Source organism: Schistocerca americana, chromosome 8 (assembly GCF_021461395.2).
Source record: "Schistocerca americana isolate TAMUIC-IGC-003095 chromosome 8, iqSchAmer2.1, whole genome shotgun sequence".
Lineage (NCBI taxonomy): Eukaryota > Metazoa > Arthropoda > Insecta > Orthoptera > Acrididae > Schistocerca > Schistocerca americana.
In genome coordinates, this window is record NC_060126.1 from 196135063 (window position 1) to 196154000 (window position 18938).

Below are 18938 nucleotides of genomic sequence, written 5' to 3' on the forward strand. Positions count from 1 at the left end.
GAAACAGTGCTAAACAAGACTCATCCAACCAAACAAAATTTGTCCATTACTTGATAGTCCAGGTTTTATGGGCTTGGTACCACATTTTGCAGTTGTGGGCTTTCACAGCACTGATGAATCGTTTTGAAACTCCAGCATTCCCTGCTTATGGAGCTCCCTTCATGTTTTTTTGGTGCTGATTGGGTTCTTGAGTGCGACATTCAGTTCTACAGTGTCTTTTGCAGATGTCATTCTCTTATTTTTCATCACTATCCTCTTCAAGACCCTCTGTCACACTCAACATACACTTTTGTCCAAGTAATGACATAGTGGATAATGATTTTCTGCTTTCCCTGTATCTGGTATAAATCTTAAATCAGTTGCTCTTGAAACACCAATCACTTCAGCTACTTCTTATGGAGGAGCCACCATGCCAGCAACAATAATTTGCTCACATGTGAATGCTCTGAGCTCCAACACTAATCATAACTGCACACAGCACTGTTCTTACCCTGAATGGCACTTGCAACATATTGAGGACATTTCACAGATGCTTTTTGTGGACAAATACAGCAGTGCAATCTCCAGGCTTGGCTAGTATCTGCATTTATGTTCAAGCATGCACTTGTCATAGAATTTCCATATTTTTGTCCATGTCCAGTATATAGTATCATGACTTTTTTGTAGAAGAGACATTGGGAACGGTGAGGGTTAGAAATCAGGATTTTTTGGGAGGGGTAGGAGGGAATAGATTGTTATTCAAGGAGCCATATACTTTAAAGACTGGTTACAGAAACAATACGAAATTTAATTTCAGTCACAACGGCCAGATAGTTCTACCCAGATAAAAACCCTGCATCATATTCATTGTGCAGACTGACAATCATATAAACACACATAGGACATTAATTCATTGGTACTTGCATATAGTGATTCAATCAGTATATTGGAAAAGAATATGCGACTAAATGACAGTTTCATAGAACTCTGTGTCTTGGCAGTGGTAACTCTTTTCCTATACCATGCCTCATGACAGTCTTCTAAATCACTCCTCTCCACTCAGCAAATTACATTCAATTGTGAAAGACGTCCTTGTTAAATTGTAGGTGCTACTTTACAGACTATAAGCTGATTTTTGAAATTCATTCCAACATACTGTTAGAAATTGGGGTGAATTTGTGGGTTAAGTAAATATCTTTAATAATATTTTGTAGTCATAAAAACCACTTTCAGGTTTATTGTATATTTCAGGGAAATAAGTGTAACTCTGTGTGTGTGTGTGTGTGTGTGTGTCTTTTATTATGTTCTGTTACTGTCTGTGAATGTAGCATTCCTATTACTAATGAATTATGAGAAGTACATTACTGCCAGCAAGATCTCAGAATAGTGTAACACTAGTATCTCTGTATATATGGTGCACAATTGCATTTGTAGTATACTATTTGTTTAATACTGTGTGTACTATCTGTGTAAAAAGCAACAATACAAAAATGCAGATATGTTAGATGTTTTTCTAATTTTTCCATAATGTGTGTGAACAATATCCTCTAACAGAAGCCAGATTTTTAACATACTTAAGGATACAGAGCTGAACTCCATTTTCAGTGCCCTCTGTTCCCAAAGGAGTTACTGTGAGTCCACTCTTAAATCAACAACTTACACTTTTTGCCTTCTGAAGGTAAGGAGGCCAGCAATTCCATCCCATATTAATACAACAGAACCTCACACAGCAAGCATAATTCGTTCCAGAATCTTACTCGTAGTGCGAAACACTCATTAAGCAAAACAATTTATCCTATATAAGTTAATGTACAATATGATAATTATTTCATGTAGGAAAAGTACTAAAAGTGTTATCTTATTCATGCCTTTTATCCGAAGAAAATTATACATACAGTATTATTCAAGATGCATAACTAATTCGTTTTTACTAGGAAACTGTGTATAGTCATTTGTTTCTGCCGACACTTCAACACTTCATGGAAATGTAACACAGCATTATTGTCAACTAAATTTGTAGCATGTGTAGCCACTGGTGATGCTTTTCAATGCACAGTGCAACCGATTTCCAAGCTTTCAGCATTTCTCTTATTGCACCAGAAGATTGCTGCTTTGCTGTTACCATCCCGTCCTCTGAAGAACTCCTCTCCACAGTTTCCTGCTGTGAAACACACTGCAACTCCATAAGCTCTTTGGTGGGTCATTTATTGGCTGTGATGTTCCACAGCCTCATTGATATCCACTTCTAGTCCCATGCTCTTGGCCAAAGATACAATCTCGTTGACTACAGGCTCCACAGGTACTGACTCAAATGCCTCAGTCACATTCGACAATGCACTCCCGCCAAAGCTTCTTCCAAGCAGAACTGAGTTCTCTTGGTAGTCTCTTCCCACATCTTTTCAATCATCTTAACGCAGGTAATAGTGTTGAAGTGATATTTCAAAAATTCTTAGAATGATCTTGGTATTTTCAGTCTACACTAAAGCGCTCTTCGAGTATTGCTTTGAGTTGAGTTTGTCAAAGTCATAAATAATCTGCTGGTCCATAGACTGGAGTAACGGAGTGGTGTTGAGAGGCAAAAATTGGATCTCGTTTAATTGAAATTCCTCAAGGTGGTGGTCTTGTAGGCCTGGAGAATGGGCAGGAGTTTTGTCCACAAAAAGCAAGACATGGACTCATTTCGAGCAAATATTTTTTCACCAAAGGAGACCAAACACTTTATTGATCCCATCATGAAAAAGATCACATGTCACCCAAGCCTTGTGGTTGGACCTCCATATCACATTTAACCTGCTGTTCTGGACTTTACACTTCTTGAAGGCTTGTGGAGTTTCTGAATGGTAAACAAGCAGTGGTTTAATTTTCAAATCGCTGCTTGCAGTGGCACAGAATAACAGTGTGAGATGGTTTTTCATTTGCTTGTAACCGGGCAGTGCATTCCCCTCTGCTGTTATATAGTTACACTTAGGCATCTTTTTCCAGAGTAGACTCATCTCGTCACTATTATAAACCTGTTGTGCCAGATACCGCTCAGAATCTACGAGAATTTTGAAGCCACTGATGAAGTTCTCTGCTGCCTTTGTCTTGGAGTTGGCTGCTTTGCCTCGCATGCCGATTCTTCTCTTAAACTTCTCAAACCACCCATGGCTTCCCTTAAAACACTTGTTCAGCTGTTGATGATCCTGGCATCATCTTAACAAGGTCGTTAAAAATCATTCTCAGCTTCTCACAAATGATGTTCTTGTTAACAGTGTCACCTTGCAATTGCTTTTCATTTATCCATGTAAGGAGCAGCCTTTCGACATCATCCAGAATACAAAACTGTTCTTTAGATACTCTTGTCACTCCCTTTGAAGCATATATCTCCTTAATCTTGTCCTTGCTCTTGAGGGTAGTCTGAATAGCTTAGGTAGATTGATTGTATGTGCGTGCTAAATCAGCAATGTTCACACAACGTTCATGTTTTTCATTTATTTTACATTTCCTTTGTAAGGTCATTTTCTTTCTCTTACAGTTGTCTTCTTGAGGCTTTATCTTCAGGGATATTTCTATGAAAGTTATTAAAATTTGCACAAAAAAAGGAAAAAAAGCACTGTGAACACAAGTTCACAAAAATCTGTGATCACAAGCTGCACTAAGATGGTAGCAGAAAGAGTACTAAACCCAGACTGCAGTATGTACTAAAGACATTGTTCATATTGTTGAATGTTTCTCCTGCCATGCACAAATGGCTGGTGACATCACACTGAATCATTGTCACACGTTATGCAAAATATCACTCATTAAGTGAGTCTTTTTATTGCAATTTGTTCTGCACATTGTGTGAATTGTGAGTTATGGGAGGTGCTCAAGAAGTGAGATTCCACTGTATTAGTTTTCTTGAGTGAATTTGCCTTTAGTACAGTTTATATAAAACTTGCTGTCACATACAATTAGAATTGGTTAAAAAAAATCTGAGATTTTCAGGTGCATGTCGTGTCCACCTGCATAAATTCTTTAGGAGTAAAGGAGGCCACTCAACAAAAGCAGCATTGAGTCATCAACAGGCACACAAAAGAGAAAGAAGACTTTCTGGCCTTTGGAATAAATCCTTTGTCACACACACACACACACACACACACACACACACACACACACACACACACAGAGAGAGAGAGAGAGAGAGAGAGAGAGAGAGAGAGTTGAATTTTGGGGCAGGGGGACCAAGATGGGATGTGGGTTTTGTTGGGTGGGGTAGATGGAGGGGGAAAGAGGGGTTGGGGGTAGGTAGCTAGTGGCTTGGAGGGAGACAGCAGTTTGCCAGCTAGGAATGCAGGATGCAGGCACTCGGGCTGGGCATGTGATACATGGATACAAAACCAAAGAAGTGCATCGCATGATAGAAGTAAAGTGCAGATGTGGAATGGAAGGAGATGATTGGTCAAAGGAGGAGGAAACTGTCGGGTAGAGGGTATTGCAACACTGTGTAAACTGAGGCCAGTAGGATGTGGGAACAATCAACTTTGTTCTTGCCCTCAGTTTCGTAACAGCTGGTCAGTAGTCATACAAACATAAAATGCTCTGCAGTGATTGCAACAGAGTTGACTTTCTGGCTTAACAGGAGTTCGGAGGGGGAGTGGCATATGAATGGACCAGGATGATGTATAGGTTGAGTGGGCGATACGAAACAACACTTTGGAGAGGTGGGAAGGATCTTTGGAAGGACACATCTCATTTCCGAGCGTGACAATAGATAGTCAAAGCCCGGTTCAGTTGTTCCAGCCCATTGTGATATTGGGCAATATGGCTCCTTTGTAACCGATTCTTTGGGACAGGAGGAGGATTAGGGCTGTGTAAGGATATGGTGTGGGAAATCAGTTTGCGGTCTGGGTATTGGGATGGGGCTAGTGTGTCCATAAAGCCTCTTGTCAGACTATCCATACTGTGCTAGGGAGTTCTAGTCATTGTATAAATGCTGTCCACAGGTGGCTAGGCTGTATGTGAGCAGTTTTTGTGAAAAGGGTGGCAGCTGTCTAAATGCAGGCAGTGTTGATGGTTAATTTTTCCATGATGTGGACAGAGATGTAGATGGAGCCATCTGAGATGGAGAGAAATGTCCAGGAAGGTAGCATGTTCACTTGAGGAGGACGAGATGAAGCATATGGGAGAGCAGCTGTTGAGGTTGTGGAGGAATGAGGACAATGTGCCTTGGCCCCAAGTCCAGTTCTTGAAGATATAATCAGCGAAACTGAACCGGCCAATGGATTTAGGGCTTTGGGAGGCTATGAAGATGTCCTCCAGATGGTCCATAAAAAGGTTACCATAAGAGTGTGCTATGCAGGTGTCCATAGTTGAGCTGCATATTTGTTAATATACTTTCCTCTTGAAGGAGAAGTATTTGTATGTGAGATGAAGTTAGTAAGGTGTATGAGGGATGTGGTGGTAGGTTTGGAGTCTGAAGGGCTGTGGGAGATATAGTGTTTCATAGTGGCAAGGCCATGCACCTAAGGATATTGGTGTGTGGGGGTATGGCATCAGCAGTGACTAGGATGGATCCAGGAGGCAAAGTTATGGAGGTGGTAGTGTGTCAGTAAAGGAAGTGGTTAACATTTTTGATGTGAGAGGCTAGATTTTGAGCCACTGGTTGGAGGTGTTAAGTCAGCCAGAAGAGAAATTTCAGTAGGGGCACAATAACCAGCTACAATGAGGTGTCCAGGATTGTTGGGTTTATGGATTTGGGGAGTATGTAGAAAGTAGGTTTGTGGTGTGTTGTTAGGGTGAGGAGGGAGATCGACTCAGGGGAGAGGTGGTGGAGTGGGCCAGAGGATTTCACTAGTGATTGGAGGTTATGTTGGACTTCTGGGATGGATCAATATGATAGAGCTTTCAGGTGGAGGAGCTTGGCAGTTAGTGGTGGTGCCTTTGTTTGCAGGGGGATGATTAAGTCGAGTTCTGTTTTGAGTTCGTGGATAGTTGTCCTATCTGCTGAACACAATTCTAGTAATGAACCACCATATTTCATTCCCAAATCCACCTACCTCTCCTTTCATATTGTTCCTGTCTGAATTTTACTTCTTTTGTTTTTCTATCCTGCACTTGACAATAACTGATGTGCAATGAAATATTCTCCGATGACATAATTATCCTCCCAAACTCAAGCTTTATTATCCAGTTCTCTTTACAACCACCTAATGCTTTCCATTGGCCATTTATTGCGCCACCATTTCACGTTTTCCTAGCACCATCCCAATCCCTGCTCCATCTATTTGCATCAGTTTGGAAAAGCATCCCATTCCCGGTCCCATGTTGTGTTCCTTAATTAGTGCCTAAGCCAGGAATCAGCCCCAATGGCCTAACCATAAAAATTCCCTTTTCTGAATCCTGACCCTCCTTTCAGAATGACCATCAAAATTCCACCAATCCCTATTCCTCACAAACCTGTCGCTCCATGGCCCAGATATCCCAGTACCACCTCTGCTCTCTTCATAAGATTAATTTATTGTGCAGTCCTAGCTACATACACTATCTCTCCAACACCTCCTTCAGACACCATCTCCATAAACTAAACTACCCAATGTGTTGACAGCCTATTCCCACCTTGGAGCACCACTACCCATCAGATCTCATCCTGCCCACAGTGAACCCCTCTTTAATCCTTCATAACACCAAGACCTAGCCTAGCTCACCTTCTCAATTTCACACAGCCTTCAAAACTCCCCCCCCCCCCCCCCCCCCAAACATTTCAAGAAATCCAGACCAAAATAAATCCAAAACACTTTTGTTACCCTTTCCAGAAAAGCTCTCAATCTCATAAAGGCCTCACATTTAGCCCTACACCCAGGTTGAACCATTTTGGACCTAATGAAGATGTACTTTCCTTCTCCTGATCTGTGCAATGGGAACACTTCTTTATTAACAACTCCTGCAACCAATGCAAATCTAATCCCAACATTGAACACTACGTCACCCAGTTCATACCACCGTCCAACAGTGATCCTCCCCCTCTCCCAACTAATCACCCACTGCTCACATTCTGAGGATTTCTTACATCCAATATGGCCTCACTATCCTTCCACATATCCGTTCCTACAAACACTAACTTCTCAGAGCAAAAGAAAGGGCTGCCATCCATAACTTCAAAAGCAGATCTTGAACTAATCATTCTTCCTGCAGACAAAGGTGCCATGTCTTGGTGAATCGCAGTGGCTACCTGACAGCAGGCTTCTACTAATTGTCCCACTCTGCCATTGTGATCCCAATACAAATGTCCTCACACGTGTCCAATGTGACATCCAAACTCTACCAAAATCTTTACACCCATTCCTGAACGTCTCCCCGGGGGTCCATCTTCTTCCCCACACCAACAACATCCCATACACACACCTTCTACATGCTCCCCAAAATCAACAAACCTAACAATCCTGGATACCCAATTGTCACTAATTTTTGTGCTCCTACCAAAAGAATTTTTGCTCTGGTTAACCAACACCTTCAACCAATTGCCCAAAACCTAGCCTCTAACATAACACATACTAACCACTTCCTTCACTGACTCTACACTGTCCCCATCCCCTAGCCTCTTGGATCACTACTTATTGCTCTTGATGCCACCTGCCTGCACGCCGCCGACACTCCCATGCCCATGGCCTAGGTGCTATCTCACATTACCTCTCACAATGTTGTTCAGACTCCAAAACCACTTCCTCATTTCTAATGCACCTTATCAACTATGTCCTAACACACAATTACTTCTCATTTGAAGGGGAGATACAGGGTGTTTCAAAAATGACCGGTATATTTGAAACGGCAATAAAAACTAAACGAGCAGCGATAGAAATACACCGTTTGTTGCAATATGCTTGGGACAACAGTACATTTTCAGGCAGACAAACTTTCGAAATTACAGTAGTTACAATTTTCAACAACAGATGGCGCTGTGGTCTGGGAAACTCTATAGTACGATATTTTCCACATATCCACCATGCGTAGCAATAATATGGCGTAGTCTTGGAATGAAATTACCCGAAACCTTTGACAACGTGTCTGGCAGAATGGCTTCACATGCAGATGAGATGTACTGCTTCAGCTGTTCAATTGTTTCTGGATTCTGGCGGTACACCTGGTCTTCCAAGTGTCCCCACAGAAAGAAGTCACAGGGGTTCATGTCTGGTGGATAGGGAGGCCAATCCACGCCGCTTCCTGTATGTTTCGGATAGCCCAAAGCAATCACACGATCATCGAAATATTCATTCAGGAAATTAAAGACGTCAGCCATGCGATGTGGCCGGGCACCATCTTGCATAAACCACGAGGTGTTCGCAGTGTCGTCTAAGGCAGTTTGTACCGCCACAAATTCACGAAGAATGTCCAGATAGCGTGATGCAGTAATCGTTTCGGATCTGAAAAATGGGCCAATGATTCCTTTGGAAGAAATGGCCGCCCAGACCAGTACTTTTTGAGGATGCAGGGACGATGGGACTGCAACATGGGGCTTTTCGGTTCCCCATATGCGCCAGTTCTGTTTATTGACGAAGCCGTCCAGGTAAAAATAAGTTTCGTCAGTAAACCAAATGCTGCCCACATGCATATCGCCGTCATCAATCCTGTGCACTATATCATTAGCGAATGTCTCTCGTGCAGCAATGGTAGCGGCGCTGAGGGGTTGCCGCGTTTGAATTTTGTATGGATAGAGGTGTAAACTCTGGTGCATGAGACGATACGTGGACGTTGGCGTCATTTGGACCGCAGCTGCAACACGGCGAATGGAAACCCGAGGCCGCTGTTGGATCACTAGCTGCGCGTTGCCCGCTGTGGTTGCCGTACGCGGTCGCCCTACCTTTCCAGCACGTTCATCCGTCACGTTCCCAGTCCGTTGAAATTTTTCAAACAGATCCTTTATTGTATCGCTTTTCGGTCCTTTGGTTACATTAAACCTCCGTTGAAAACTTCGTCTTGTTGCAACAACACTGTGTTCTAGGTGGTGGAATTCCAACACCAGAAAAATCCTCTGTTCTAAGGAATAAACCATGTTGTCTACAGCACACTTCCACGTTGTGAACAGCACATGCTTACAGCAGAAAGACGACGTACAGAATGGCACACCAACAGACTGCGTTGTCTTCTATATCGTTCACATCACTTGCAGCGCCATCTGTTGTTGAAAATTGTAACTACTGTAATTCCGAAAGTTTGTCCGCCTGAAAATGTACTGTTGTCCCAAGCATATTGCAACAAACGGTGTATTTCTATCGCTGCTCGTTTAGTTTTTATTGCCGTTTCAAATATACCGGTCATTTTTGAAACACCCTGTATATTAACAAATAGGCAGCACATCTGTGCGTACCCACATGGCACTCTCCTATGCTATACTTTTATGGACCACGTGATAGCTTCCTAGCCTCCAAAGTCCTAAAACCAGTGTCTGGTTCAGGTTGTGGTGTTCCAAAAGTCTAATCAGGAAACATCGCATTTCTTTACCGCTTGAGTGTTGCCAGGTAAGAAATGTTAACATTATATATAAAAAGTGAAGACTTGTTATTTAAAAAGATTTTGTTTCTTTTCTTCCCATGTCGAGCGTGGCAGCAAGATGATCCAGTGGGGACTCCAGTTGCGGCAGGCGACAAGAGCTAACCACCATTGCATCGTAGTCAACGGCCGGAAGAACCGTTGAAACATCATGCTGACCATTATTTACATAAAAGGAAAAGGAGTTCAATGTTGAATGTGGAAGGATAAAGTTTGTAATTGGATGTCAATTGGTTATCAATTGTTAAATAAACTTCGAGTTGGAACAGTCAGTTGACTGTTGTTACGAAATGCATCGTAAATATTACTTATGTGTGAGATTTGCAAGCTTTGTTAAAATTCAGACTTCTTGAAGAGGTTCTGGCAGGGTTTTGTCGAGAGTGTGGACGATCTTCAATGTTTGAAGTTTTATTGGTGAGAGCTCGACACGTATTGATATTTTGATAATAATCAATACTGAAGTGTGTTAGGATTCTATTTTGAAACTTTATCGGCGATTGTGGTCGGGAGGATCAGTTTTAAAGTGGAATATTTCGTTAAATGAGAATAGGATTGAGTCTTTAGTGACATTAATTAATTATTTATGGAAAAGTCAGGAGAAATTCAGTTTATTCTGGCAAAGATATCAAGGAGTGTCAGACCGCACAACGAATATACAAATATATAGAAACTGTGACTTTGTTGAACTGTCAAAAAAAATTTTTTTTACAATGAAACTTGTCTACAACAGGGACTGGTGAATTTTGCTGCATCTTCCCATATCTGCTACAGCTTAATGTTTTTCTTTATGGATTTTTCGAGTAACTGGGAAAAGAACTTATAATTCGATCTGCGGTGGACCGTCGATATTGGGTACACGGTTAGGCTGTTGTGAAGCCTGTTGGTTTGCAGATTGCCTTTCTTTCCCCTGCTGCAGACATCGTTGCTGAGTTGCTGCGACAGGATCAGCGGTTCAGCCCAAGGTTCATTGATAATATCTTCATCTGGACTCAGGACCAAGACACCCTATTCCCATTCCTCCACAACCTCAACACATACTCTCCCATCTGCTTCATCTTGCCCTCCTCAGCCCTGCATGCCATTGCTGAGATGTTTCCCTCCACCTCTCTCATGCCAACAACAACACTCGTGGCCATGTTATATTATCTAGTCACCAACACTAGCTGCATTTCAACAGCTGTTGCTCCTTCCACACACAAAAACTCTTGCCCAGTATGGATGAAGTCTCATGAGGTTCTTCACAGACAGTCACTACCTGTCCTCCCTTCCCCCCCAAAACCTAGACCAAAAACTGATTTTCCATGCCATATCCTCTCACAGCACTAACCCCCCTACAACCCCCAAGAATCATCTAAAAAGGAAAAAGGAGCCTCGTCACCCATTATCACCTTCAACTGGAACAACTGAACCAAAGCTTCCCACCTCTCCCAAAATTTTATTCTGTCACCTACACAGCATCTTGGTGCATACTTACCCACTCCCACTCCCACTCCCTACTCTTTGGCACAGGGATCATATCCCTATGGAAGACCCAGGTACAAAACCTGTGCAATCTACCCACCCAGTACAAAGCAGCCGTGTCACATTAATGCTGCTGATTCATGCACAGCTTTTTATGTCAGTATGACATCCAACCAACTGTCTCCGGAATTAATTGCCACCATTAAACTGTGTTCAAGAACAGAGTTGAACACCCAGAGGCAGAACATGCAGCTGAGCACAATATCCCCCAGCTTAATGGCTGCTTCACAACCAGGCCAACTGAATTCTTGCCTCCACCATCAGCTTTTCTGTACCATGCAGACAGAGTTATCCTTGTAATGTATCCTTCACTCCCATAACCTTCCTGGCCTTAATCATCAGCCCACTCCCCCACACCCTCCACCCAACCCATCTCTATGTTACCTTCATCATGTGCCACATCCCAGCAGTTCTCGTACCTGTGTTTCACATTCCTGGCCACAGGGTGTATATGCCCTGAGACAACTGGGATATCCGGTAAACACCCTGTAATTTTTTCACTGTGTTAGTTTTCAGTGAAATTTTTGTAAATTTGACTGGTAAGAACGAATATTCTAACAAAGAATTTTACTTTAGCCTGTTACTGCAGCAATAAAACATATACAAGAGAATAACACGAAAATAAAACTTAAGTTGCAATTTACAGTGACAAAACATAGTGCACACACAAGCTTCTGCAGACAGCAAAATGTGTCAAAGGCTTTAGGATGAACAATGTGCAATACTTCATAACAAAAAACTGCCTTCAATGTGCCTTTCTTGAGGGTGTAGTTTCAATGAGCATGACATCACAACTGTTGACGTTTCTAACAGATCATGGAAAATATTGCGAGTGGTGGTTTTGCATTACTTTCAAAGTAAATTTCCTTTTACATAAGATGAATTATGTTGTGTGTGATGAATCTCTCATTCAAAACTTAACACTGACGACCAGACGCTTAGAAAAATTTCAGGCCCAAAAGACCACTCATTTATGCCATTACTTAAAATTTTTCTGGCACGTTTGTGTTTAATATGTCTTAAAGGATAACACACACTAATAAAGACCAAGGTTAGTTTGTCATATTTATTTTAGTTGTTTCATAGATTACAATGTACACAATAACAATGGCAAAAAGTATAATTATCTTCCAAAAGAAAGTGCAAAGTGAGTTTTTGAGAAATTTCACAAGTAACTGGCTTTCCTGTGGAAAATTAAGTGCTTGACGGAACAAGTATTCAGCCAGGTAACTTACAAAACGTTCGGTGCACAGCAATGAAATTCATAATCGTGGTCATCAGAAATTCATAATCATGGTCATCAGAACTATTCAGCTGCTGCAATTTAAGTTATGCTCTTAGGATCCTGCCTAACCGCACTTTTTGGCAGAAAACAACAAAAACATTTTGATGATCAGCTTTATATGTGAAAGCTTAACTTTCCTCGTAGCTATATGCACGCATATTAATTTAAACCATTAACTTTTCTTATTTGTGTTTTCACGCTACTTAACAATGATGCTATAGGCTGACTACATTACATGTCCTATGCTCTGAGTATCTGCTGTCATTGGCTGGTGAGATCACGTGACATGGGCTACAATTGACTGACAAAAGCCGTCACAATCTAGATTCCAGTGCTTCTGAAGCTACCATGCTGTACTTGATGGAATTTGTGTTTATACTTATGTAATTCGAAAATATGCAGTGTACATGTTGCTGCTCACCAAAGATCTTTATGGGACTTATTGCCTTTTGCCTGGGTTTTATTTCAGAAAGTGCTGGGAAGTTCTTGTCACTTAACACAGAAAAAGATGTACTTTGACCTGGGAAAAACTGAGTTTTCATCCAGAAAAAGTGTATTTTCACCCAACAAAAAGTGTATTTTTAACTGGGAAATTGTGAAAAATCCATTCCGACCTCCCTCCCTCGCATATACCACCCCGCCTGTAGCCAGCAAATTGCTACCCACCCTCAACCCCTCTTCACACACTACCGTAGCCCAGCTGCACGCTCTATTCATGAGCAGTCTAGTGAGCTTGCTTTCTCTTTTGGTCCACGTGTTGTTGAAAACATGTCTGCTATTTGGCATGTAGCCTCCTTTAGTTGTGAAGTATTTACATTCTGCCATAGGCATAATTATGTCTTTTTAATCTCTCTCCCCTAATAATTCCCAATATGCATCTCTCACTCACTCTGTGTATGAATAGTTCTCACATTGAAAAGTGTTTTCGTGCTCTCTCTCTCTCTCTCTCTCTCTCTCTCTCTCTCTCTCTCTCTCTCTCTCTGCGCCAAAGTCTCAAAAATGGTACCACACACTGATTGTATAATTTCAGAGACTTTTTGAGAACTATTCAATGTACCAAAAGCACTACAGACCATTTTTACTCTTCTGTCCATCTGGCCACATCTTCAGCTAAGCTAAATGCGTAACTTCAACTCGGTTTTTGATTTCATCATTAATGCATGCTGTTTTATTTTTGCTGTGTTAATTATACATCACAAGGGCTGACTTTTAAGATTCCACAAAAATAGAATTTTGTTTACTCACATCATTTTGTTTCTCAAAATATTTCTCTTTAAAATACACAATTTTAATTTTGCAAGCTTCTAAACCAGTTTTGACAATATTGTATTGGAAGTATTCAACAGGTTCTGGTGGTGAATAATATTGTTGGCCATGCAGTTTTTATGGGAAATAAAAGGAAACACAATACATCAGATAAACATGAGCAATGACAGAATAAATTCAGTGTTTAGCTGACAAATAACAAATTTATGTGCTGCGTGACCGCTGGCCATGTCACAATGAAAAACAGTTCATGAAAAGTCGAATGTACTACTGTCATTGTGGTATTTCGTGTGCTGAAGCTCTTTAGTTGTATTACCTACAGCATCATCTCACCAGCCCCCTCCTTTTTTGTCAATCTTTGTGAAATTTGATACTGACAGAAGCACAGCCATGACAAAATTTTGCAAACCAAATGTACAGTGTTTTCTGAAGATGACAGATTGCCAAAAGTTAATGTGATTCAAGACATTGCTGCCAAGATAGGCCTTTTCAGAAATCCTAAAATTCATCCAACATAAACCTTGGCAAGACATTTCAATTTTTTCACAACACTGTTTCTTTAAACACTTACCGTAAACCAATGTGTGTGCGCCAGTTTCTGAGTTACCATAACTTTTAAAAACTTAAAAGCTGCCCCCTCTTGTTTTAGCAGTACTGATATCTATTTTCATCCCTACTCTCAAATTTGCTCCATTATATTATTCCATTCATTGTTTAAGTTTATCTGGACTAAAGGTAAATGCTATTGGCAATATGTATGTGGTTCAGAAATGTTTTATAAAGATGTATTCCTTTGCCAGTTTGAAATTCTGAAAACTGCTGAGAAAAGTCTTGGCAATATGGAACTTGCTGCATTGATGTATATATTATTAAGTATACAAACATATTGTGTAATAGAATGTTATTAGCACTGTTTCCGATGAAATGGAGTGAATTGCCTTCTCAAAATCTATGAATTCACACTCACTGCTCCATTATATAATTTTCTTCATAACTTGCAATATATCCATTGTGATAAATCTACTGTGCTTCTTTGGTTGGTTAAAATCCAGTGTTTTTCTATGCAGTCGGAGTTGACTTTATTGATGATCCTGTACATTACGGAAAAGAAGCTGATAGACCTATCTATTATTTTATCTTGCCTTTCTTATGGTTTCAGTTCGGTATAATTCTTCCACAGACATTCTGTAAATAATGTTGCGAGTTCTTTTCATATTACTCCAGGCAGAAGACTTATCATATACATAGGATTGTGTAGCGAGTGTTAATAATGACTACAAACAATAATGAACTTTGGTATGAAAGTATCATACATAAGCAGTTACTGACAGAAATCAATTCATGACCAGTTGAAACACTTAAGTCTCAAGCTTTTGGACTTAAATTTCTAATTCCCAGTTTCTTATGTATAAACATTGCTCAGCTACAGCAAGGAGGTATCTCCACTTTCACTGCACTCTTCACATTTTCCTCTGCTGAAGACTGGTTAATAACTTAATACTTGAAAAATTTCATGTACCTGTATATTTCTGTCATTCACATCACAAAATTAACCATATCTGACAACACAATAATTTATATAAGAAATAGTTACAAAATAGAACATTGCTCACATACAGCTAGGAGGTATCTCCGCAGACCACCACTGTGTCACTAAATTTTAATTGATCAAAAATTTATACTCATTTCATACAGACTTGATTCACACACACACACACACACACACACACACACACACACACACACACCTGTAAATTGCATTAGGTTGGCACATTAGTTTCAAAACTTCACTTCTAGTTCTTGGACGCTATTTTTGCCCGCAACTCCGTCCTGCAAAAGGAAAGAATGTTCATTATATTTCTCTTTCAAACTGAGGATAACGAAGTAAACTAAGGGAAGGATAAGTGCTACCTTGGAAGCAAAACAACATATTATAGACAAAGCAAAGAAGACATCAAAAGCCAACTAGCACAGCCACAGAGGACAAAGTTTACTAATATCAAACATTGGCCTCAATTTGAGGAAGAACTTTCGAAGAATGTACACTTGGGGCACAGCATTGTATGGAAGTGAATTACGGACTGTGGGTTTTTGGAAGAGAAGAGGATCAAAGCGTTTGAAATGTGGTTCTACATAAGACCGTTGAAAACTGTATGGACTAATAAGAAAAAACACTGACAAGAAAAAGGGACAGAATGAGGACGTGTGTTATGATATCAAGGATTAACATCGATGGTACTTGAGGGCAATGTAGAGGGTGAAAATTGTAAGGCAAGACATATATTGGAACATATCCAACATATACTTGACAACATTACATGCAAGTGCTAATTTGAGATGATGAGATTGACACAGAAGAGGACTTTGTAGCAGTCCACATCAGACCAGTCACAAGATTCTAGGAAAAGAAAAGTAATTCATAACTGGCTGGTTTTCTGTCTTTTAGTGTTATGTTGTAAATAAGCTGACTTAAATTTGTAGAATGTATCTGAAATCTAAGATTACTATCTGCGAAAGCTTTCAGGTAGCACTGTAGTGGAAACCTGACAGGCTAAGTATTGTTTTGGATTGCATACCCCAGTCCATTGTCTTGTTGCACAGCCCACATGCGAGCATAATGTGAATCTGCCCTCGACAGAAGCTGGGTGTGTGTGCCACGCTCCACAACACGGCCTCCACTTAAAACGAGGATTTCATCTGCGTCCATGACTGTAGAGAGTCTGTGTGCAATGCAGATTGAGGTGCGACCACTGGTAGCACGTTTTAAGGCATCGAGGATGTTCTGAAACATATTGGCAATTATATTATTGTGCTACAGACATGTTATCAATGTTATTGGAGAAATCATAATATTATAACTGATGGGTAATATGAAACATAAAAATAATACATTTAGACAATATCTACAACAGGCCTCAATCTCTCTCTCTTTTTACACAAACTTTGTATCACCTTACTTTATTGCCACGGTACATGTAACCACTGAATTTATATTCAAAGTCTTGTTTCCTTTTTGGCTGGTTTGGGAAGGAGTGGGATTAGACAATGAATACAATAGTTTAAAAGGACTAAACATCTTGGTTATCAGTCCCTCACTGCACTGGAACTTCACGTAAAGTGGAGTGCTACGAGAAAAGGAGAACTAACAGCTCCTTGGTTTGCGTACATGTCGTCATGGTTGAAAACCTACATAACAGTAGATTTAAGTCACATGGTTAGAAGAAATATGAAATCTGAGCAGCTAAAAGTGATACTGGTCATTAGAGGATACCCCAAGAAAGATCAAAACAGGGCGGGGAAAATAAGCTAACTAGCTCTCTAATCTTCAAACAGTTAGATAAATAAAATATGTACAGAAAAAATTTTAAATGCATGACAATGCAGGGGAAAGGGGGGGGGGGGGCGGGGATCAGTTTGAGGTCAGTGAGAGTTGCTCCCCCACATTTGTCCTCTCCACTGACTGTTGAAATAAATTAAATTTTACTCCTCTTTCCTTCAGGAAGTGCAAGACTTTGCGAGATGCTATCCCATTGTCTGCAAGTATCTGTGATAGGGAGGTGACAGGTCGATAACTCTTCTCAGGTCATTCAGTAGGGCACACACTGCAAGGAGATGAGCTAATATGAGCAGACTACCACAGTTACATTGAGGGGAGTCCTCTTGATCCAAATGAAACTTGTGGATAAATCTGAAGTGGGTGATAAGCGATCGACTTAGTATGGTGGCATCTTTCTGAGAGGTGCGGAGAAAAGTATGCCACACCTGATAGTCCCTCGTGATTGGTCTCTGATGTAGCAGTTGCAATCAGGTCTTTTCCAAGTACTCCGAGTCCAAGTTTATCTCATGCAGCTGCTAATTTGGCGGTGAGTTCATTTCCTGGAATACCAGGTGGTTAGTGTCCACATGATTGTTACTATGACATTCCTGTGCTGTGAAGGTTAACTAATAAGTCTTTGATGTCAGCAACCAAAACATTTGTGGGGTACCACCGAGATTTGCCCTGTAAGCAGCTCACAAACACACTACAAACCAGGAAGATCTTTGTGAAAAGAGTTTTCATCTACTGCAAAGCCCATGACATGGTGACCCAACACCGTACTCGGCAGAGAATACTTCTCATGCCCCTTACATTGATGAAACTATAACCAACCCTGTTACTGACTTATCTGTCCATTTAGAGACCTGTCTAATTTGGGCAGTCACAGAAAACCGAAAGGAACAGACATTTGAGAACTTGTGGTACCAGCATTTTTCTTAGTGCCACAAAAGTAATCCATCTGAATCACTGGACTGTGTACACATCCTAGGGTGGTGCTGAGACAGAACTCTTGCAACATAAAGTTAGGCAACTGGAGGTCCCTGAAAGACCCTCCAATTGTTCTCCAGCTGGTCCACCCATTTCTGGCTGATTTGTAAACAGTGTGAATGGTTGGTTATGAAACAGGGTCAAATAACACAATGGGTAGGCATCTGACAGATTGTCACCATCTAGTTTGCCAAGTGTTGCTGGCATCTGACCCTCAGTGATGGGATACCCACTAGAGGGCTTGTACAGAAAGCTCCAGTTGCCAACTGCACAACACTGTTGTGGACAGGGTCTTCCAAGCTCAGTACTGATAGAGCTCTGTAGAGTCGCATAAAAACCGTGCTGTCTGCTCCCCAGGAGAGCTGCTAAGACATCTGACGATGTAAAGTTTCCTCGTACAATTTGTCTTGAGTTGGCATATACGTGGTAAATACTTTAACTTATTTTCAAATAAGGTCTAAAAACTCTGATAGTTTCAGAACTTCTAGTAACTGGTTGCCAAGTTTTAAGTTCTGGATGTGGGTGCACAGTTCCGAATCTACAGAAGTGCAAGGCATGAGGTTTCATGAGAGGAAAATGATATCCATAATTCTAGGCCCAGTTATGTACATTCTTTACAGCCTCCTGCAGATGATCTGTGGTGTGCAACAATGTAGAGCTGTAATACAGGCAAAGATTGTCCACATACAGTGACAGTAAGACAATGGGTCCCACTGCAGTCACAATACCACTGATGGTGATGGTGACGAGGATTACACTCAAAACTTGTCCTGAATGATCCCAGTTTCCTGTATGTATTGGCTGCTTAGGGTACAACCTATACAGAACCGAAAGAGTCTGAAGGAAAGGAAATTTTGGATAAAAAAGGTAAGCAACAGCAGAAGCCCCACGCATGCAGAGCAGATACGACATGACGACACCAGGTGATGTCATAGACCTTTTGCAGATCAAAAAACACAGTGATCAAGTGTTGGCGATGCACATAAGCATTGGATGCTACAGATTTCAGATGAATCAGTTGATCTGTAGTGGACATGAATACCTGAAAGCCACTTTGAGACTGATGATGTCCACTAG

At 40.9% G+C, this 18938-nt stretch overlaps 1 protein-coding gene across 2 annotated transcripts in view; it reads right to left on the reverse strand.

Annotated features, from left to right (window-relative positions):
* Positions 1–15064: 15064 nt before the first annotated feature.
* Positions 15065–18938, reverse strand: part of LOC124544621 (iron-sulfur clusters transporter ABCB7, mitochondrial) — a 71948-nt gene continuing 68074 nt past the window's right edge. For both annotated transcript variants that reach the window (XM_047123221.1, XM_047123222.1), the window contains exons 13-14: positions 16132–16337; positions 15065–15385 (exon numbers count right to left, since the gene is read on the reverse strand). In XM_047123221.1, the coding sequence (XP_046979177.1) occupies positions 15349–15385; positions 16132–16337 (243 nt within the window). In that variant the 3' untranslated portion in view covers positions 15065–15348. The remainder of the gene's footprint in view (positions 15386–16131; positions 16338–18938) is intronic.